The 23,359-nt window shown below is 47.4% G+C and overlaps 1 protein-coding gene across 1 annotated transcript in view; it reads left to right on the top strand.

The window, feature by feature from the left end:
- The window catches only part of PRRT1 (proline rich transmembrane protein 1), a 43,997-nt gene extending 20,949 nt beyond the window's left edge, over positions 1 to 23,048 (top strand). The window contains exons 3-4 of the mRNA XM_040323062.1: positions 8,925 to 9,101; positions 22,775 to 23,048. Of these exons, the coding sequence (XP_040178996.1) occupies positions 8,925 to 9,101; positions 22,775 to 22,951 (354 nt within the window). The 3' untranslated portion in view covers positions 22,952 to 23,048. The remainder of the gene's footprint in view (positions 1 to 8,924; positions 9,102 to 22,774) is intronic.
- The last annotated feature ends 311 nt before the right edge of the window (positions 23,049 to 23,359 follow it).

The raw sequence follows: 23,359 nt of genomic DNA, 5'->3' as shown, positions 1-23,359 counted from the left end.
ATTATTTATTTATTTTATGACATGTTGGTGTTATATCTTTCACTTGGATGTTATGAGTTGCACTGAGTGAATACAGCTGGATAAAACGAAAAATATCTGTTTTTCTATTTGGGCTGCAAAGCAACAAAATCTGATTATTTTAAAGGAGGTGATTCTTCTTTTCTATACCCACTGTATATAGTCCCTAACCATTATGAGAAAAAGGTTAATATGTTGAATAGTCCCAGGGAAGTGCTGATAAGTATTACAGTGCTCTAATTGTGCTCCAGATAAAGGAAGGAACATGAGCTTTTTCCGTGCTTCCAATCTTCACCGCAGTGAAAGTCACCAGAGGGATAATAAATAAATTAGCCTTTTACCAGAGATCATAGACCCCAGGAGGCCTAAAAACGTTTAGGGAAGGAAAAACCTACATGGAAGGATGTTCTGCATCAATCAGCCGTGGGCCCCCAGTTCAGCAAACCTTGTTTTTTTTCCTATAAAAATAACAAACATGTTATACTTACCTGCTCTGTTGCAGTGGATTTGCACAGAGCAGCTCAGATCCTTCTCTTCTCGGGTCCCTCTTCTGGGGTCCTGGCCCCTCCTTCCTGTTCAGTGCCCCCACAGCAAGCAGTTTTCTATGGGGGCACCTCAGCTGAGTCAAAGCTACTTGTGTCCATTTCGACACGGAACCCCGACCCAGTCACACTACTCTCTCCCCTGATTGGCTAGCTGACTTTGATTGACTGCAGCGGGAGCCAATGGTGCCGCTGTTGTGTCTCAGCCAATCAGAAGGGAGAATCCTGGACAACTGAGACACTCGTGGACATTACTGGACAGAGAGGGACCTCAGGTAGGGCTTAGGGGGGTTGTTGCACACAGAAGGCTTTTTATCTTAATGCATAGAAATGCATTAGAGGGTATGTAAAGGTAATTTTTTTTTTAAATAACAAACATGTTATACTTACCTCAACTGTGCAGCTCGTTTTGCACAGAGTGGCCCCGAACCCGGTCTTCTGGGGTCCCTCTGTGGCTGTCTCGGCTCTCCCTTGCAAGAACTCATCACCTTTATGCATGGTGATGAGTTCTTGCGGGCGCGCTCCTGTGATACAGCCGGCGGCCATAGCCGCTCACTGTATCACTCGGCCCCGCCCCCCGCGCGCCGCGTCATTGGATGTGATTGACAGCAGCACAAGCCAATGGCTGCTTTTAATCAACCAACGAATTCACCGAGAAGCCTAGCCGAAAAACAAGCGCGTTCACAGCGCAGAACTTTTGAGGGTCAGGTAAGTAAATGGGGGGCTTCTGGGGGCCACTAATCCACAAATGTTTTTTCACCTTAATGAGTAGAATGCATTAAGGTGAAAAAACTTTTACCTTTACAACCCCTTTAAGATAAAAAAAACCTTCTGACTTTGCAACCCCTTTAAGAACGCCAGCTTATTTCACAAAGCAGCCCAGGTGGTCATTCATAAAAGATGGGGGTGGGGGGGGGGGGGATCGCTCATCATGTAGTATTTAAAACCATGTTTATTTAAAAAAAAAGTAAAATATTCACATAATGAGAGAAGCAACAAGCATATCAGAAAACGAACATCGAGCACCTCTGCAGACGTGATGATGTCGCCTCTAAACTCCCACTAACGCGTTTTGTCTGAACACGCAGCTAGCAAGAAAATAATTGGTTTGACACAAAGCACTTTTTTCTATCTCAAAGCACTTGTTTGCTTGCATGGAACATTTTATCTGCCAAGCTTCCGTTCCCCTTGCATTCCTCGTGAGACGCTTGTCCCTGGGAATGAGAAAAGTGCCCTCTGTCAAAGACGACATCTGCTTGCCAGCTGCGTGGTCGGATGACCGTGGGGGGCGAAGGGGCGCCCTGTTGCATGTACAGAGGGATGATGGGATAAAATACTACATGTACTTTGGGCCAGATTCACAGCCGAGATACGACGGAGTATCTCAGATACTCCGTCGTATCTCTCAGGCCCCATACACACGATAGAATTTATCCGCGAATACGGTCCAGCGGACCGTTTCCGCGGATAAATCCTCTCGAGGATTTCGGCGGATTTTCATGCGATGGAGTGTACACACCATCGCATTGAATTCTGCGCCGAAATCCTCTGGCGATGACGTGTCGCGCCGTCGCCGCAATTATGACGCGACGACGTGCGCGACGCTGTCATATAAGGAATTCCACGCATGCGTCGAATCATTACGACGCATGCGGGGGATCCCTTCGGACGGATGGATCCGGTGAGTCTATACAGACCAGCGGATCCATCCGTTGGGATGGACTCCAGCAGATGGATATGTTGTGCATGTCAGCGAATATTCGATCTGCTGGAATCCATCCCAGGGGAGATATATCCGCGGAAACAGATCCGCTGGCGTGTACACACCATAGGATCTATCCGCTGAAACCCATTTGCTGGGATTTATCTGCGGATGGATTCTATGGTGTGTACGGGATTCATAGAATCAGTTACGCATAGATATCCCTAAGATCCGACATGTGTAATTGTTTTACACTGTCGGATCTTAGGATGCAGTACCGCGGCCGCCGCTGGGGGGAGTTTGCATCGTAAACCAGCGTCGGGTATGCAAATTAGTAGTTACGGCGATACACGACGGTTTTTCGCGTTCTCTACGTCGCTGCTAGTCTAGTTTCCCGTCGCAAAGTTAGTCGTCGTTTTAGGTGCCCTAACTTTAGACAGAACACGTATGTGCTGTTTAAAGTATGGCCGTCGTTCCCGCGTCTAAATTTTAAATTTTTTTCTTCTTGCGTAAAACGTCCGGGAATACGAAAGTAAGCTACGCACGTCGCACGTCGTCGCCGTTCGAAAAAATTACGTCACTTCACGCAAAGCACGACGGAAATTTCGAAACAGAGCATGCGCAGTAGGTCCGGCGCGGGAGCGCGCCTAATTTAAATGGCACACGCCCCTTTGAATTACGCGGGCTTACGCCGGAGGCTGCCAGCGTAAATTTTCACGCAAGTGCTTGGTGAATCAGGCACTTGCGATGAAAACTTGCGGCGGTGTAACGTATCTACGATACGTTACGCCGTCGCTAGTCTACGTGAATCTGGCCCTTTGTCTCCTGGAGTGAGTGAGAAACTTATATAGCGCAACACATGCAAACTGAATCGCCTCTGGGCGCTTGGTATGCATTCCCTGAGTGAACTTTTTTGCCCTCAGAAGAGATGGGTTTTGATTTTTCTTCTGAAGGCCAGGTGGTTCACCTCCAATCGGATGCAGGTTGGTAGAGCGTTCCATAGTCTAGGTCCTTGGACTGCGAATCTTCGTTCTCCTTTGGACTTGTATCTGGCTTTGGGTATCTGGAGTAGATTTTGGTTGGTGGATCGCAGAACGCGATTGGGATTGTGAGCTTTTAGTTTTTCGCATAGATATTGGGGGGCGTTTCCTTGAACACACTTATGCGTTAGACAGAGTGCCTTGAAAGTGATTCTGTCTTTTACTTGCAACCATTGAAGGGATCTCAGTGGAAGGTGAGATTGATTCCCAGGGTTTTTTCCAAGTCACTAGTGGAGCGGCCGTATTTTGAACGACTTGCAGACGAGTGATTTGGTATTTGGGGAGTCCGAGATAGAGGGCATTTGCATAGTCAAGTCTGGAGTTGATAATTGTTCCCACCACGACTGCTATGTCTTCTTTCGGGATAAAGGGAACAAGTCTACATAGTAGGAGCAGGCGATCCGCTGACTACTGACCCTATTTGTGCATCCATTGTCATATAGGTGTCATATAGGTGTAGAAAATGACTCAGAGACTTTTGACTTTGGTGCTGGGGGTGATGGTTTTACCCTGGAGAACAGAACACATTAAGAAAAACTGAAGTTAGACTTCTTTGAGGTTGCCCTCCAGGGAGATATAGAGAAACAAAAATGAATGCAGTTATGTATTCGCTAAAACAAGTGTCTGTGAAGGTTCTCATTGTTTCATGTCATGGTACTGTACTGTATATATAGTAATCAGTGGCGGCTGATGCACCATTTTTTTGGGGGGGGGGAGGAAAACAAACCCACCTGCCCGCTCGCCAGCCCGCACTTACCTCATCCAGGTTGCAGGCGGCTTCTCCCCTCGGCCAATCCGGTCGCTTCTCCTCCAGACCAATCTGGTCTCAGGACCCACTTCCTGTCCTGAAGCAGGAAGACAATAGCGAATGTTGATTCTCTATTGTTACAAGTGGGTCGGCTCAGGGCGCAGTGCCTCTAATCTCTAATCATGTGCTTAACAAAAAAAAAAAAACAGTGGAACTCTATGCGTCTGGCGCCCTGCATGGAGATTGGGTCTGGCGCATAGGGATTAGGGGGGCGGCACCCCTTATGGACAGGCCAATGCTGCTAGCAATAGTTGGTCTCCTGGGGAACAGTCAGTTGGACTTGTTCTGTAATGTTGAATATCTTTCATAGCTTCTCCAAGCCTCAATTCTCCTCAATTCTTCAGCATTTATATCTATTTAGGACGCACAGACACCTTGATCGAGACTTAAAGGGGTTGTAAAGGAAAAAAAAAAATTCCCCTAAATAGCTTCCTTTACCTCACTGCAGTCCTCCTTCACTTACCTCATCCTTCCATTTTGCTTTTAAATGTCCTTATTTCTTCTGAGAAATCCTCACTTCCTGTTCTTCTGTCTGTAACTCCACACAGTAATGCAAGGCTTTCTTTCTGGTGTGAAGAAAGCCTCTTGAGGGGGCGAGCAGGAGGGTCAGGACGCCCACTAACACACAGCTCTTTTCTCTATCGGCAAAGTAGAGAGTGTCCTGACTTGCCTGCTCGCCCCCTTCCCCCTCAAGAGGCTTTCTCCACACCAGGGAGAAAGCCTTGCATTACTGTGTGTAGTTACAAAGGAGGACAGCCGTGGAGGACAGCCGAGCCGCTGAAAAGAGCAGGGACCTGGTGATGCTGATGTGAGGTGTGGCGCTGGCGTTCCGCATCTGCCTGACCCTGTCATGAGATGCAGCCAGGCTCAGGAGGAGCCGAGAAGGAGTGAAGACCTGCTGAACCGAGCGGGGATGGATGTGACCTCACGGCGCGCCGGGTGGCTTTGTAATTCCCGCCTTTCTGAGCTTGCAGCGCCTATGATGGACGTCACACGTCCCGCAGTCCCGGATTGGACCAGTGGGATGTCCATCATAGGTGCTGCAGGTTCCGGAAGGCTGAATCTGCTGTGTCTCTCGGCCACACACTCGGCAACACGGCGCTCGCTCGGGGCTCATAATTATCTATGACATGCCCGAGACTCGGGGCTTTACAGCTACCCATTCGGGGGGCTCCAGCCTCCTTAGCCCACCCCTAACGACGCCCCTGCAGCCAATGTATGTCCGCTGGCACACGCCGATCGTCAGGAAGAGAGGCTGGACGAAGCTCTGCATATGTAAACAAGGCAGAGCTCTGTTCTGTCAGCAGGGGTGTGATTGGTTTTCTTTCCCTGCAAAGCGGTGAATACATTCCATCACATCCCCTAGTAAAAGCACCACACAAAGTACACATAAACACTGGTTAGTCACACATTTGAACCTTTGATCACCCTAGATCAGTGGTTCTCAACCTGGGGGTCGGGACCCCCTTGGGGGTCGATTGATGATTTGCCAGGGGTCACCAAATCCTGGCCTGTTGCTAAAGCCCACACCGCTCTCCCAGCCTTTTCTCGGCCACTCAGCCTCTTTGCAGCCATTCAGTTCAAGGCATGGCTGGGGGGGCAGAGACTATAAGTCAGCTGACTGGTGAGGAAAGTGAAGTGGGAGGGGCTGAAGGAGACCCTATCTCCTGATTTCAGCATAGGTGTCACTGCTGCGAGACACCACACTATGAAAATTATTTTACTGTTAGGGGTCCCCACAATTTGTGAAATGTTATCAAGGGGTCACGACACTAGAAAGGTTGAGAACCACTGCCCTAATGTTTAACCCCTTCCCAGCCAGTGTCATTAGTACAGTTAGGGTGCCAACGTGTCCGGGACTGTCCCACAATTGCTATCTCTGTCCTGAGTCCCGAGCACCTTCTTTCCTGGACAATACAGTGTCCCGGAATGCAATAGGGGACACAGCCATCCTGCTAACTAAATTGTCAGATCTGGTTGCTAGTGCTGCTCCCGCCGGGCATCTAGCAACCAGTGACATTGCAGACTATCGGAGTCAGAGTGAGGCCAGGAGTGAGGCCCGTGCCTAGTGTCTCCACCTACCGGCACCTCCTCCTTCTCCGAGACTTCGGCGCCCACCGGAATGCGATAGGGACTGATCAGTGTGATCTTCTTCACTCTCTCCAGTCCAGACAGTGTCTCCATCTCCACCCACCTCTTTCTTTGGCACCTGCGGCCCCCCACCCGCCAGCTTGCAGAGAGAGTGACTGACAGCAGACTGGTGTCTCTGTGAGGTGAGTGTAATCACGCTAGCCTACTTGAATTTCAGCTTCCCAGATCAAGTTCTCCTGTGCTTAGACTGTGTATATATACAGGCAACATGTCGTTGAAAAACTTTTATGCACTAAAACGTGGCTGATTTGCACCAGCTCCAATTTCAATACCTGTGAGTGAGTCCAACACATGTGGATTATTTATTCTGACTTTATTTTATGAATTCATCTGAACCATTATTTCATCTGTAGGGTAGGGTGGCTACCTTGGGATTTAAATATATAGGCCCGGATTCACAAAGCACTTGCGCCGACGTAAAGCAAGTTACGCCGACGTAAGTGCAAATGTGCGCCGTCGTATCTGTGCGCAAGACCCACAAACAGAGATGCGCCTAAAACCAGGCTACACCCCGCCGACGTATCTTGCTTACGCCGGCGTAGAGTGGGCGCACATTTAGGCTGGGAGCATGGTGCCGCTCCCATTGATTAGCATTTTAAATATGTAAATGAGGGAAATACGGCGATTCAAGAACCTGCGTGCGCCCAACGCAGGCTACGAGAGGTGCGCGCAAGTTGTACGTCTGGCGTAAAGTTAAGCCCCATAAAGGAGGTGTAACCCAGCAGCAGACATGCAAAGGTCTGCACCAGGGAACACAAGCCGGCGTATTTTACGTTGGACGTGTGTCTGGCTGGGCGTAGGTTACGTTCATAGCGTACGCATTGCTCCGGCGTAACTTAGGCAGTTGTTCCGACGTGGTTGTGAGCATGCGCACGGGGATACGTCCACGTCACGGCGCATGCACAGTTCGTTAAACGTACTTGTCTGGCGCTCAGACCATCATTTGCATGGGGTCACACCTCATTTGCATGGGTTTGCATGCGTCAAGCCCACTACCACCTACTCCGGCCTGCGCCTTTGAAACCTACGCCACGCCGACGCAGCGTGGGGAGCACTGGCTTCCTGAATTTCATGCTTGCCTCTCTGCGCTGCGTCGGAGTGGCGTACATTGGTTTGCGCTACGGCGGCGTAATGTGCGCCCGATCTCTGTGAATCTGGGCCATAGTTTTTTTTTAATTATATAAATATATTCGTTTTTATTTTTACATATACTGTATTTTATTGGACGCCATCTTATTTGATACAGTTATAAACACTCAAGAGATCAGAGATGGTTGTGCTATCAGCAAGAAGTCAGGCTGTATACAGGGTACCAGGGTGTCTCCTGGCTACAGAATCCTTGTCAGACAAAGTAGGCAAAGCTAAATAATAGGCCATCGGATTTTTTTTTTTGAGCCATGTCTCGCTAGCAATCCAGTCGCAAACAAGAATGCGCCAGCAACAGAATCTCTAGAAAATCCAGAGGGGACAAATATCTGCTCAGTATGTGTCGCTCCCTCGTAGGCTTCTACAGTGAGGTGTCGCTCCATTGCTGCCATAAATGCTGCAAATCCTAAAGGGTCCATCTAGCTCAGGGGTAGACAACCTGGGGCCCTCCAGCTGTTGCAGAACTACAAGTTCCATCATGCCTCTGGGAGTAATTGTAACTGCCAGTCTTGCAATGCCTCATGGGAAATGTATCTGCACAACAGCTGGGGGGCCCCAGGTTGCCTACCCCTGATCTAGCTGGTAAGGGTGCGACACTTGCCAGCAGATGAGTGTTGCCACTCCCTGCTCTGTCCTCCCAAGTGATCCTGCCACTGGCGTTTTCTCATCAGCCACAGGGTAGAAAGTGTGACATGGGGCCAGATTCTTGTAGTTTTGCCGCGGGCGTAGCGTAAGCCATTTACACTACGCCGCCGCAACTTACTGGAGCAAGTGCCGTATTCCTCAAGCACTTGCTCCGTAGTTTGCGGCGGCGTAGTGTAAAAGGCCCGGCGTATCCTTGCATAATTCAAAGGGGGCGTCTTGTATTTAAATTAAGCGCGCCCCCGTGCCGATCGAACTGCGCATGCGCCGGGCTTAAAATAGCCCATTGCGCATGCTCCAGTTCTCGACGGAAAACGTCAATGACGCCGACGTGTGCATCATTGACGTAAAGTTGTATTCAAGAACGACTTAGGAAAACGACGTACCCGACGGGAAAAGACGACGCGGACCCGATGCCATACTTAACATGGCATACGGCGGACTGGCGTAAGGTTACCCCTCATATAGCAGGGGTAACCTTACGCTTACGCAAACGACGTATCAGGCTCATTTGCATAAACAAATGAGACCTGAACGTAAACGCCACCTAGCGGCCAGCGGAGAATTACATTTAAGATCCGACAGTGTAAGTGACTTAAACATGTCGGATCTACAGCGTATCTATGCGAAAATGATTCTAGGAATCACTCGCATAGATACGCGGGTCAAAAAACAGAGATACGACGGAGTTTCCTGAGATACACCGTCGTAACTCTTCTGAGAATATGGCACAGGGTCTTTAATATTCTTTGTACAATAAAAACAAAGACGATTTTATAATTTTCGAAACCGATTCTCTTTAAAGAAATTAATCATGTATAACTGTCTGCAGGACAATATTGGATATTTGTTTACTGGCTGTTTCTGTCCATCAGCAATACCAAACTGGAAATGTCCCACCGCAGCCTGGCATACCCCCTCCTCAGATCCCCCCGGGACTGGCACTACTAGAACCTCGTCGCCCGCCTCATGACTACATGCCGATTGCTGTGCTCACCACAATCTGCTGCTTCTGGCCCACTGGTGTGATCGCCATTATCAAGGCTGTGCAGGTAAGTCCCATCTCTTGTTATGTTCAGTTCAATTCTGCTGTATCTTTTATATTGCCTGACTTGCCTGTGTGTGTTGTTGATAATCCATGCTTCATTGGGCTCTCCAATAAGAAAAAGCAACTGTAGCATAGAACCGGACAGCTTCCTTAAGGTCCCTTTCACACTGGGGAGTTTTTCGGGCGTTATTCAAGCGTTTTTCAGGCACTTTGGCGTTAAAAAAGCCTGTAAAGCGCCTGAAAGAAGCCTCATCTGCAATCCCAATGTGAAAGACCGAGTGCTTTCAGAGCCCTTTCACACTGCCAGCGCCCGAAAAACGCTGGTAAAGCACCGCTAAGACCCTAAAGTTTTAGGGCGTTTTTGCAGTGCCTCAGTGTGAATGGGTAAGGTGTTTTTACAGCGCTTTCAATTTATTTCAATGGAGAGGGGTGTTTTTGGAGCATTTTTTTTCAGCGCCCAAAAGCTACTCCAAATATGCTGCTTGCAGGACTTCTCAACGCCCCGCCAGTGCAACGCCTCAGTGTGAAAGGGTAAGGCGTTTTTACAGCGCTTTCAATTCATTTCAATGGAGAGGGGCATTTTTGGAGCGTTTTTTTCAGCGTCCAAAAGCTGTTTCAAAGATGCTGCTTGCAGGACTTTTCTCAACGCCCCGCCAGTGCAACGCCTCAGTGTGAAAGGGTAAGGCGTTTTTAAAGCGCTTTCAATTCATTTCAATGGAAAGAGGCGTTTTTGGAGCGTTTATTTTCAGCGCCCAAAAGCTGCTCCAAAGATGCTGCTTGCAGCACTCACTGTGAAAGGGTCCATTGAGATGCATGAAGAGCGTTTTAATAGCGCTATTTTTAATGCTAAAACGCTGTAAAAACGATTCAGTGTGAAAGGGGTCTTAAGGACATGTACTGTATATTCGTTCTATAAAGTTGGACTAAAAGTAACATTTTAAAACTTTTTACTTTAGTTAGGTAAATAAGAATGATTGTATATTAATATTCTTTGTTTGAGCCAGCAGGCTTTGTTTCATAATTTTACTTGCCCTTCTTAGCTGCTCTCTTAAGAAAAAAGCCATGCTGTTAACAGAGCTCAATAACTAAAGCCCAGATTTGCGCAAACAAATGAATACTTACATCTCCCTCTCCCTGCACCACTCCTGATGGACTTTCTGGAGAACCATTTAGAGAGGCCTAAAGCAAATAGCTTTCACTATGTTTTCTCTTTCTCAACTATGCCAGTGTAATGGGAAAACAATGGAGTGGATTTACTGACTTCCATCATCTAATGAAATGTGCAAGCAAAAATGCCTTTTCTTTTCTTTTTCTTTTCATGCGATTGATGATTGATTATTCTTGGCAAAGCTTCATCTCATTTACTAAGTTCTGCAGTAGATGCGCATAGGTGCAAGGTAACCAGATACCTAAGAGATTTGCCTTGCCTCATGGTCCTCAGGCTGTGAGGCCTTAGACTGTTCACTATTAATAGTTATTAGGGTTGCACCCAGTGGCGGTTCGTCCATAGAGGGCGCTGGAGCGCCGCCCCCTCTGCCTCTCACCGCCACTGAGTCTAATAACATGGATTTATGCATTGCACGAATCTATGTTATTATCGCCGCTGTCGCTGTTCTATTCAGATGGTTTGGCGCTCATGTCCGGCCATCTGAATAACGGCAGCTGGTTGACTGTACAGAAGTGCCTATCAGAGCCAACGGCTCTGATAGGCTTTTTCGAGTACAGCCCTCGGGTCCCGGAAGCTTATACAAGGAACGCACTAGGGATGCGCTCCTTGTATAAGACTGACAGGCGTCTCAGCCAATCAGGTTGGTCTATTCTGGCTACCGGTAACCTGATTGGCTGAGACGCCTGTCAGTCATCGAGGGCGGTAGAAGACATCGAGGGACGTGGATGGCTGACTCCAGTAAAGGTAAGTGCCGGGCGAGGGGGGAAAGGGGCACTTTACAGAGCACATCAGTGACAATAGGCACAGTGGGGACAATGGGCACAGTGGGGACAATTAAAGGGCACAGCGGCGACAATTAAAGGGCACAGCGGTGACAATTAAAGGGCACAGTGGTGACAATTAAAGGGCACAGTGGTGACAATTGATGGCACAGTGGCTGTGTTTGATGGCATGGCACAGTGGCTGCGTTTGATGGCATGACACAGTGGTGACAATTGATGGCACAGTGGCAGAGTTTGATGGCATGGCACAGTGGCTGCGTTTAATGGCATGGCACAGTGGTGCGAATTGATGGCACAGTGGCTGCGTTTGATGGCATGGCACAGTGGTGACAATTGATGGCACAGTGGCTGCGTTTGATGGCATGGCACAGTGGTGACAATTGATGGCACAGTGGCTGCGTTTGATGGCATGGCACAGTGGTGACAATTGATGGCACAGTGGCTGCGTTTGATGGCATGGCACAGTGGTGACAATTGATGGCACCCCAAAAATTTTGAGCACCAGCCGCCACTGGTTGCACCGATAACAGTATTTTACCAGCAAGTTTAAGTACTGATACTTTCGACCAAGTACTCGCTGATACCGAGTATTGATACCTTTGCAGTGTGATTTGAGTCCATACAAAATGAAAGGGCTCAAAGCGCACTGCAAAGAATCACATGCAATTTGAACAGGCATGTGGTGAGATTCCTGTCTGAATTGCATGCGATTTCCCCCACCACTCCTGTGTGAACCCAGTATAGAAAGAGAGGAAAGCGTAATTTTGTGCAGCAATGGGCAAACAGTTTATTTTATTTTTTTATAACAACTCACATTTAAAGTACACATCTCATTAAATCCAGATCTGCACAGTGTCCCCGTCCCGCTGATGATAGAAAACCACGGCCACTTGCGGTGCTCACAGGGCTGAAGGAGGTGTATAGGCGGTCCACCCCCCAAGCTGACACCACTTCCACCCTATACCCACATGTGCGCTCCAAGCTGGTTTACAGGGGTCCTGGAACTTCCTACATCCCCTCCAGCCCTGTGAGCACCGCAACTAGCCGTGGTTTTCTATCATCGGCGGGATGGGGACACTATGCAGATTTGGATTTGACGAGATCATTTTCTAATAAACTGTTTGCTCATTACTGCACTAGATGGTGCTTTCCTGTTTTTCCATAGTTGGTTCACGCAGGAGCGGTGGGGGAAAATGCATGCGATATGGACAGGAATCGCACTGCATTCCTGTTCAAATTGCATGCAATTCTTGAGAGTGTGATTTGAGCCCATTCATGTTGTATCAGTTTCGGGTATTGGGAGCATTTGCACAATTACTCGTGCAAATACTTGGTATCGGCACCAATATCGGTATCGGTGCAACCCTTAGGCCTCATGTACACTGCTGCTGGTAAATGGACGTTTAGGAGCAGTTTGGCATTTTTTTCAACTGCTCCTGAACTTTCTTCTATGTTATCTTATAAGTACATGTACACTGGTTCGTTTATAGTCGTTTCTAGGCAGTTGTGTTTAGAGGCTTTTTCTTGAACCCAAAAAAATGCGTTCAGAAGCTGTGTTTAGAGGCAGTTGAAGCGCCAAACGCGTTTCGTTTACAGACGTTTTTCTTTTTAACTAAATATATATATATTTTTTTAAACTGCTTCTAGACACAAACGCAGATAAACGCGGCTAAACGCAGCATGTAAACGTGGCTGATTTTTAGCTGTCAAGTTAAATTGTTCAGGAGAGGTTGAACAACGTCCAGTGTACATGAAGCCTAATGCCTCGTGCACATGACCGGAGCTTTTGGCCGGGAATCCCGACCGTGTGTATGCTCCCTTGCAGTTTTTCAGATGGGAAAACTGCCGAAATCCGCCGGCAAAAAAAAGAGAACCAGCTCTCTTTTTTCCCGTCGGGATTCCCGATTGACTTTTTTGCCGTTAGAAATCCAGAGCGTGTGTACGAGGCATGATAATTACTTAAGGTGTAGACTGTCCTCTTGTTGACGTTACTGAGCATTTGGAGTGTCCCATGGCCTAACCCCTCTCCTGTTCAAGTTTCTTCAAGCAATAAAGCCAAAAAATGCTGCGTACACACGATCGGAATTTCCGACAAGAAAAGTTCGATGTGAGCTTTTGTAGGTAGATTCAGAAAGAGTTAGGCCGGCTTATCAGTAGATAAGCCGACCTAACTCAGAATCTACGCCGACTTATGTTTAAGTGTATTCTCAAACAGAGATACGCTTAAACATATCTAAGATAGGACGGCTTGCGCCGTCCTATCTTAGGTTGCAATATTGAGGCTGGCCGCTAGGTGGCACTTCCATTGCGGTCGGCGTAGAATATGTAAATTAGTAGATACGCCGATTCACGAACGTACGCCCGGCTGACGCAGTACATTTCGTAAACGGCGTAAATGTACTGCGTCAGCCGGGCGTACGTTCGTGAATCGGCGTATCTACTAATTTACATATTCTACGCCGACCGCAATGGAAGCGCCACCTAGCGGCCAGCCTCAATTGTGCAACCTAAGATAGGACGGCGCAAGCCGTCCTATCTTAGATATGTTTAAGCGTATCTCTGTTTGAGAATACACTTAAACATAAGTCAGCGTAGATTAACGAGATAGGCCGCCTAAGGTCAGAGCTGGGCCCTAGGTGGCGTTGCAAATGTTAAGTATGGCCGCCGTTCCCGCTTCGAAATTCGAAATTTTTACGTCGTTTGCGTAAGTCGTCCGTGAATAGGGATTTACGTCGTTTACGTCCACGTCGAAATCAATAGGCCCGTGCGGCGTACTTAGCCGCAATGCACACTGGAAAATGTAGGTCGCCCGGCGCATGCGCAGTTGAAAAAAAACGTCAAAAACGTAAGGTCAAGCCCCATTACCATAAAACACGCCCCCTTACTCACATTTGAATTAGGCGCCCTTACGCCCGCCCGCTTTAGGCTACGCCGCCGTAACTTAGCAGGCAAGTACTTTGAGAATCAAGTACTTGCCTCGCTAACTTTCGGCGGCGTAGCCTAAACAAGCTACGCCTCCGCAAGTTTACACCAATGTCTCTGAATCTACCTACTAGTCTGTAATTCCGACCGTGTGTAGGCCCAATCGGACAGCAAAAATTTGAGAGCTGGTACACAAATTTTGCGACGGCAAAAGTTCTTGTCGGAAATTCAGATCATCTGTATGCAATTCCAATGGGCAAAAATCTTACGCATGCTTGGAATCAAGTCTACGCATGCTCGGAATCATTGAACTTAATTTTTCTCGACTCGTCATAGTGTTGTACGTCACCGCGTTCTTGACGGTCAGAATTTCCAACAACATTTGTGTGACCGTGTGTATGCAACACAAGTTTGAGCCAACACAAGTTTGAGCCTGGCGGGAGGCACGCTGCTGACAGTGCTATCGGGCTATCACAGGGAGAGGAGATCCTCTCCCTATGATAGCCTAGCTGTGACTGATGTTTTGTCACGTGACATGAGTGAGCCAATAGGATGAGATGGAGGCGGACCATCTCATTCCATGGTAAATCTCATTTCATGGCAATGCACCGGAATAAATAAAAAAGAAAACAATCGATTGTTTAGTAGGCCTGAGGATCTGCCTAGTAATGGTCAAGTTTTGCCCCAAGTTCCAATTCATGTATTGATAGGTTGTGTTTCAGCAGCTAAACAATTAAAAACAATCTCAGAAGGACAGAATATAGGAATGTAACATTTGTGCCCCTAACTTTGCTAAATTGAAGAGTGCTGTGAACTGGTGGTACTGCTGACTCATTTTCGCGTTGGCAGTTGGTAGCGTGCAAAGGATATGCACATTCTGCTGTGTGATTTCCTGTTTTATGAAATCAGACATGATAAAAACTGAGCTGCCCACGGCTCATCACCCCCTTTGGCAAATGCCACAGCTGCTCAGTCTGGGCCACTTCCCTGTAAAGGGGTTGTACATTTTTTTATTTTTTTTTCTAAATAGGTTTCTTTAAAGTGGAGGTTCACCCTATAAAACATTTCTAACACTACATCCAGCCCAGTTCTGCATATAAAATGTCACTGACCTTTTTTTTTTGCCGTAGATAGTGTTTAGCCTTAGAATTCACCGCAGCTTCCGGGTAGGGAATTTCGCGGGAGTGGGCGTTCCTATTGACATGCCAATTGATTGACATGCTAAACGACGGCGCACATAGCACGTCACGACTTCCCGAAAGAAGCTCGGGTCGGCTCGGCTCTATTCGGCGCCGGTGCGCAGGCGCCAAATAGAGCCGAGCCGACCCGAGCTTCCTTCGGGAAGTCGTGACGCGCTGTGTGCGCCGTCGTTTAGCATGTCAATCAATTGGCATGTCAATAGGAACGCCCACTCCCGCGGGATTCCCTACCCGGAAGCCGCGGTGAATTCTAAGGCTAAACGCTATCTACGGCGAAAAAAAAAAAAGGTCAGTGTAATTTTATTTGCAGAACTGGGCTGGATGTAGTGTTAGAAATGTTTTATAGGGTGAACCTCCCCTTTAAGCTAGTGCATTGTTGGTTCACTTACCTTTTCCTTCCATTTCCCTTCTAAATGTTTTTTTTTCTTTGTCTGAATTTCTCACTTCCTGTTCCTCCTCAGTAAGTTTGCCCCCATCATCCGAGTCGTTCTAGCTGAGGGTTAGTCAGCGTGCTCGCCCCCTCCCTTGGGACTACATCCCTGTGTTCACAGAGTCTCCCCGCAGGGATGTAGTCCCAAGGGAGGGGCCGAGCACGCTGACTAACCCTCAGCTAGAACGGTTTGGATGATGGGGACAAGCTTACTGAGGAGGAACAGGAAGTGAGAAATTCAGACAAAGAAAAAAAACAGAACAAAAACAGATGTCCGATGGAGCATACACTCGTCAGATTTTCCGACAACAAGCTTGCATCGAACATTTGTTGTCTGAAATTCCGACCGTGTGTACGCGGTGTCTTTGTTGTTCAGACACATTTATTGCACACCTCACTTGTTGCAATCTGTGAAGGAACGTTTGGCACCCCACTTAGGTGCTTCCGCCAAACAGTGCCTTTTCAAACCCTTACGGGAGACTGAGGCCTTGTACACACGAGCAGACATGTCCGATGAAATCGGTCCGTGGACCGTTTTCATCGGAAATGTCTGCTGGGAGCTTTTAGTCTGATGTGTGTACACACCATCAGACCAAAATCCCCGCGGACAGAGAACGCGGTGACGTAGAAGACACCGACGTTCTCTGACACGGAAGTTCAATGCACGTTCTCTGACACGGAAGTTCAATGCTTCCACGCATGCGTCAAATCAATTCGACGCATGCGCGGGATTTCGGGCCGCTGGTTTTACGTCATAAGCAGCGGACATGTCCGATGAGTTGTACTAACCATCGGACATGTCCGACGGACAGGTTTCCAGCGGACAAGATTCTTAGCATGCTAAGAAACTTTTGTCCGCTGGAAACCTGTCCGCCAGGCCGGAAAACTGTCCGCTAGGCCCTACACACGGTCGGACATGTCCGTGGAAACTGGTCCGTGGACCAGTTTCAGCGGACATGTTCGGTCGTGTGTACAAGGCCTCAGAGCTAATACCAGCCCTTTTACCCCAAGCATCGTACACAGACAAGATGTTGAGGCAGAACCAAAAGAATGACTGTTTGTTCAACAGAAATACAGGTTTTTATACACTTGAAAAGTAGGTCAGTCACCACATAAACAATAACCGAAAATGCTATTTAATTAATTTTTAATATTCAAAGCAAACTCACCCATCCATCCATGTCTCCGTGCTTTATTCAGCAAAATTAAAACACCACCTTTGTAAATAATGTCAAAGGAAAAGATTCATAAGCCACACATCATAAGGCAGCCCCATGTGTATTAAGTGAGATGGATGGCAGCCTCAGCCTGGACTCCAGAAGGCCAACCCCTCAACACATTTCGCTCTGCCTCCTGGAGATTAAAGAGGTTGTAAAGGTTCGTCTTTTATTTTCTAAATAGGTCACTTTAAAGGGTTTGTAAAGGTAAATGTTTTTTCACCTTAATGCATCCTATGCATTAATGTGAAAAAACATCCGACGGTACCGCCCCCCCCCCCCCCCCCCGAACCCCCGTTTAAAAGACGAACCTTTACAACCCCTTTAAAATTAAGCTCCAAGGGACTGAGTGAAACACGTTGGGGGTGTGGCTTGGCTGGAGTCCGGGCTGAAGCGCAGGAAGCTTCTGTCATAAGTTCACTTCTCTGTCATGTCATGTCATGCTGCGGCTGCTCCCCGCCCCCCCTCTCTTCTTGTCCATCCCCATTTGCTTGTGATATCATCTGGGATGGACGAGAAGAGAGGGGGGGCCGCCGGGGTGGCGGGGAGCAGCCGCAGCGTTACATGGCAGAGAAGTGAACTTATGACAGACGCTTCCTGCTTTACTCTGCATGTGAAGAAAACGAAGTAAACGCTGACCTGTGCCCCATGTACCCTGATTGTGCCCCATGCACCCTGATTGTGCCCTCATGTGCCCCAATTGTGATGTCATGTGCCCCATGTACCCTGATTGTGCTCTGATGTGCCCCATGTACCCTGATTGTGCCCTGATGTGCCCCATGTACCCTGATGTGTGGTGGATGATTATAAAATCACCACAATGTGCCCCATGTACCCTGATGTGCCCATGTACCCTGATGTGCCCTGATTGTGCCCCATGTGTTTCTAATGTGCCCCATGTACCCTGATGTGGCCCATGTGCTCTGATGTACCCTGCTGTGCCCCATGTACCCTGATGTTCTGGGCTCTGTACCCTGATGTGTTGTGTCCTGTGCCCTGTACCCTGATGTGCCCCATGTACCCCGATGTGCTGGGCTCTGTACCCTGATGTGTTGTGTCCTGTGCCCTGTCCTGATGTGCCCTGATGTGCCATGTGCCTTGTCCTGATGTGCCGTGCCCTGATGTGCCATGTGCCTTGTCCTGATGTGCCGTGCCCTGTACCCTGATGTGGCCTGTTGTGCTGTGCTCTGATGTGCTGTGCCTTGTACCCTGATGTGCTGTGCCCTGATGAACTGTGCCCTGTACCCTGATGTGTGCTGTGCCCTGTACCCTGATGTGCGCTGTGCCCTGTACCCTGATGTGCGCTGTGCCCTGATGTGCTGTGCCCTGTACCCTGATGTGCTGTGCCCTGATGTGTGCTTTGCCCTGTACCCTGATGTGCGCTGTGCCCTGATGTGCGCTGTGCCCTGATGTGCGCTGTGCCCTGATGTACGCTGTGCCCTGTACCCTGATGTGCGCTGTGCCCTGTACCCTGATGTTCTGGGCTCTGTGACCTGATGTGCTGTGCCCTGATGGTGAGTGGGGTGTGTAGTGGTCAGTGAGCAGTGTAGTGGTCAGTGTGCAGTGGTAAGTGTGTAGTGTAGTGGTCATCGTGTAGTATAGTGGTCAGTATGCAGTGGTAAGTGTGTAGTGTAGTGGTCATCGTGTAGTGTAGTGGTCAGTGGGGTGTGTAGTGTTTAGTGGTCAGTGTGCAGTGTTTAGTGGTCAGTGTGCAGTGTAGTGGTCAGTGTGCAGTGTAGTGGTCAGTGTGCAGTGTAGTGGTCAGTGTGCAGTGTTTAGTGGTCAGTGTGCAGTGTAGTGGTCAGTGTGCAGTGTACTAGTGGTCAGTGTGCAATGTAGTGGTCAGTGTGCAGTGTTTAGTGGTCAGTGTGCAGTGTTTAGTGGTCAGTGTGCAGTGTAGTGGTCAGTGTGCAGTGTTTAGTGGTCAGTGTGCAGTGTAGTGGTCAGTGTGCAGTGTTTAGTGGTCAGTGTGCAGTGTAGTGGTCAGTGTGCAGTGTAGTGGTCAGTGTGCAGTGTTTAGTGGTCAGTGTGCAGTGTAGTGGTCAGTGTGCAGTGTACTAGTGGTCAGTGTGCAGTGTAGTGGTCAGTGTGCAGTGTAGTGGTCAGTGTGCAGTGTTTAGTGGTCAGTGGGCAGTGTAGTGGTCAGTGTGCAGTGTAGTGGTCAGTGTGCAGTGTAGTGGTCAGTGTGCAGTGTTTAGTGGTCAGTGTGCAGTGTAGTGGTCAGTGTGCAGTGTAGTGGTCAGTGTGCAGTGTACTAGTGGTCAGTGTGCAGTGTAGTGGTCAGTGTGCAGTGTTTAGTGGTCAGTGTGCAGTGTTTAGTGGTCAGTGTGCAGTGTAGTGGTCGGTGTGCAGTGTAGTGGTCAGGGATAATAATGCGTCCGCTCACACCAGTGCTGGGGTTAATAATGCGTCGGCTGACACCAGTGCTGGGGGTCAATAATGCGTTCGCTGACACAGTACTGTTTTTGAAGTTTAAAAGTTTGCATGCGGCCCCCCATGGGATATGAAAACTTGTCTTGTGGCCCTCAGGTAATTTGAGTTTGAGACCCCTGTGTTAGTTTAACTTCTATAGTTGGGAAGATACTGGAGAGATTAATAAAAGACCACATAGATGAGTTCTTGCTGTAAAAAAATATTTTAAGCAACAGACAGCATAGAATTAATGAAAGACAGAAGTTGTCAGACAAACCTCATTTCTTTTTATGAAGAGGTAAGTAAAACCTTGGACAGAGGGGTGGCAGTGGACGTGATATACTTGGATTTTGCAAAAGCGTTCGATACAGTTCCGCACACACGGCTCATGTGTAAGGTAAAGTCTACAGGATTGGAAATATCAGTTTGTAAATGGATAGAAAACTGGCTGAAAGACAGAATTCAGAGAGTCGTGGTTAATGATTCTTACTCTGAATGGTCCAAGGTTATCAGTGGTGTACCCCAAGGTTCAGTGTTGGGACCCTTACTTTTCAATATCTTTATAAATGATATTGGGTCTGAGATCAAAAGTAACATTTCAGTCTTTGCAGATGACACCAAGCTATGCAGTGGAATAACGTCCTTAAAGAACGTCGCCAATTTACAAGCCGACCTCAGTGCTCTGTCTAATTGGACAACTAAGTGGCAGATAAGGTTTAATGTTGATAAATGTAAAGTTTTGCACTTGGGGGCTAAGAATATGAATGCATCATACATACTAGGGGGGAGTACAACTGGGAGGACCTGTAGGGGAGAAGGATCTGGGGGTTTTAGTAGATCATAAGCTCAATAATAACATGCAATGCCAAGCTGTGGTTTCCAAAGCAAGCAAAGTCCTTTCTTGTATTAACCACTTACCCCCCGGACCATATTGCTGCCCAAAGACCAGAGTACTTTTTGCGATTCGGGACTGCGCCGCTTTAACTGACAATTGCGCGGTCGTGCGACGTGGCTCCCAAACAAAATTGGCGTCCTTTTTTTCCCACAAATAGAGCTTTCTTTTTGTGGTATTTGATCACCTCTGCGGTTTTTATTTTTTGCGCTATAAACAAAAATAGAGCGACAATTTTGAAAAAAAAGGAATATTTTTTACTTTTTGCTGTAATAAATATCCCCCAAAAATATATAAAAAAACATTTTTTTTCCTCAGTTTAGGCCGATACGTATTCTTCTACCTATTTTTCGTAAAAAAAATCCCAATAAGCGTTTATTGATTGGTTTGCGCAAAAGTTATAGCGTTTACTAAATAGGGGGTATTTTTATGGCATTTTTATTAATATATTTTTTTACTAGTAATGGCGGCGATCAGCGATTTTTTTCGGTACTGCGACATTATGGCGGACACTTCGGACACTTTTGACACATTTTTGGGACCATTGGCATTTTTATAGCGATCAGTGCTATAAAAATGCATTGGATTACTATAAAAATGCCACTGGCAGTGAAGGGGTTAACACTAGGGGGCGGGGAAGGGGTTAAGTATGTCCCTGGGTGTTATCTTACTGTGGGGGGGGGGGGGGGTGGCCTCACTAGGGGAAACACTGATCCTCTGTTCATACATTGTATGAACAGAAGATCAGCATTTCCCCCGCTGACAGCTCCCGGTCCCCGCTCTGTAACGAGCAATCGCGGGTGCCCGGCGGCGATCGAGCCCGCCGGGCACACACACGGGAGTCGGGGGCGAGCGGGGGGCGCACGCGCCCCCTAGTGGCGCCCCCTAGTGGCGGCTAGAAGAGAGGACGTTATACTACGTGCTCTCGCCTAGGACAGCCACCTTGCCGACGTAGAACGGCGGTGCGCGGTCGGGAAGTAGTTAAGAGAGGTATGGACTCCAGAGAGAGAGAGATAATTTTGCCCCCCTGTAGAAATCATTAGTAAGATCTCATCTGGAATATGCAGTTCAGTTTTGGGCTCCAGTTCTCAAAAGGATATCAGGGAGCTAGAGAAAGTGCAGAGAAGGGCAACCAAACTCATAAGAGGCATGGAGGAGCTCAGCTATGAGGAAAGATTAGAGGAACTGAATTTATTCACTCTTGAGAAGAGAAGAATAAGGGGGAGATATGATCAACATGTACAAATATATAAGGGTTCCATATAGTGAACTTGGTGTTGAGTTATTCACTTTATGGTCAACACAAAGGACAAGGGGGCACTCTTTAGGTCTAGAGGAAAAGAGATTTCATCTGCAAATACGGAAAGGTTTCTTCACAGTAAGAGCTGTGAAAATGTGGAATAGACTCCCTCCAGAGGTGGTTCTGGCCAGCTCAGCAGATTGCTTTAAGAAAGGCCTGGATTATTTCCTAAGTAAATACAATATGACTGGGTACTAAAATGTATAGGTAAAGTTGATCCAGGGAAAATCCGATTGCTTCTCGGGGGGTTAGGAAGGATTTTTTTCCCCTGCTATAGCAAATTGGATCATGCTTTGCTGGGGGTTTTCACCTTCCTCTGGATCAACTGTGGGTATAGAATTGGGTATATGGGATTGTTTTATTTTATTTTTATGATTGAACCAGATGGACTTGTCTTTTTTCAACCTGACTAACTATGTAACTGAAGAAATTTAAAAAACATGGTGCCAGGAGATCACTGTGCCTCCTGTAAAAATGTATATATGTTTCAGGCATGAGCCTATGAATACCTGGAAAAGTTTGAATGACATCATTCCTGAGAATGAGGGTGGAGAAGGAGGTGGGGTGGTGGGTGTAGCTAATAGCGGCATGCTATACAGACCGTGGCAAATGGTGGGTGTGGTAAAATTGTGCCAATAGTGGGAGAGGCTCAAAACTTGAGCTCAATCACAGGGTGCAGGGGTCAGGAGTACATATTGTCTGTAATGTCTGTTGCCTTCACTCTTTTTTAACTTGTTACATTGAAATTAATAAAAATCAAGGCTGGCAGGTATTTTCATAGATAAACATTTAACCAAATTAAAGGCTGCCACCAAGAGCGTAGACAATACCTGCTATTTCATGGTATGGTGGACTCACTGCCCTGCTGCTCATGTCACAGCGCTAGTGCTTGGAAATTGACCCTGTAACATGCAAAAGAAAGTACTCAGCATCCTGTACGCTCCAACGAAAGCGGAGTAGCTTAGATAGGGTTTTCTTTCATTTGAAGTGAAGGTCATTATGTGCAGTGAAGAGGAAACATTTAAGCTTACCTTTTACAATACAAATATTTGAGGTGGGGCATTAGATACAGTGGGTAAAATAAGTGTTGAGCATGTCACCATTTTTCTAGGTAAATATAGTTCCAAAGGTGCTATTGACATGACATTTTCTCCACGTCTGTAACAACCCATGCAATCCATACATGCAAAGAAACTAAAACAAATACGTTCAAAAATGAAGTTGGGTATAATAAAATGGAATGACACAGGGAAAAAGTATGGAAGACGCTAACTTAAATGTATTTAATACTTGTACAAAGGAAGTTTATCACAAATGGCATAACTGGAAAATAACTTTTCTTTGTGGTTCCACAGGTCAGGACAGCTCTGGCTCGAGGAGATATTATGTCAGCAGAAATTGCCTCCCGCGAAGCTCGGAATTTCTCCTTCATCAGCCTGGCCATTGGGATCGCAGCCATGGTCTTGTGTACCATCCTCACAGTGGTTATTATCATTGCAGCTCAGCACCATGAAAATGACTGGGGTAACTGAATTATCGTTACGGCACCTGCGGGGGCAACTGAAGGACAGCCCAATCCACCAAGACTTCTCTGTGCCCTTGACACTTTCTTAAAGTTTACTTTCTTCAGTTCTGATTTGGACACTTTCATTTTTATGTCTTATGTTTTCAATGTCTTCCTTTTTGTTTTGTTCCATTCTACCTTCGTCCCCCTTCCATATTTCCCTCTTCTTTTGCCAGAATTCTTCTGCATCCTCTTGTCCAGTTACCCTCTTCACTTTTCTAGTTTGGATTCCTCTTCTTTGTTATCCATCTTGTCTTTTCATACCAACTCTTCTCCTTTTTCCCATCCACCACAGTGCTTTTTAATCTCCCGTCCTCAACCCCGTCCGCTCCGTCCCCCAATCCCCTCTCCCTTGTTCTAAGTAATACAGGTGCCA

The sequence above is a fragment of the Rana temporaria genome, chromosome 9, assembly GCF_905171775.1.
Source record: "Rana temporaria chromosome 9, aRanTem1.1, whole genome shotgun sequence".
Lineage (NCBI taxonomy): Eukaryota > Metazoa > Chordata > Amphibia > Anura > Ranidae > Rana > Rana temporaria.
This window is presented reverse-complemented; position numbering and strand designations above follow the sequence as displayed.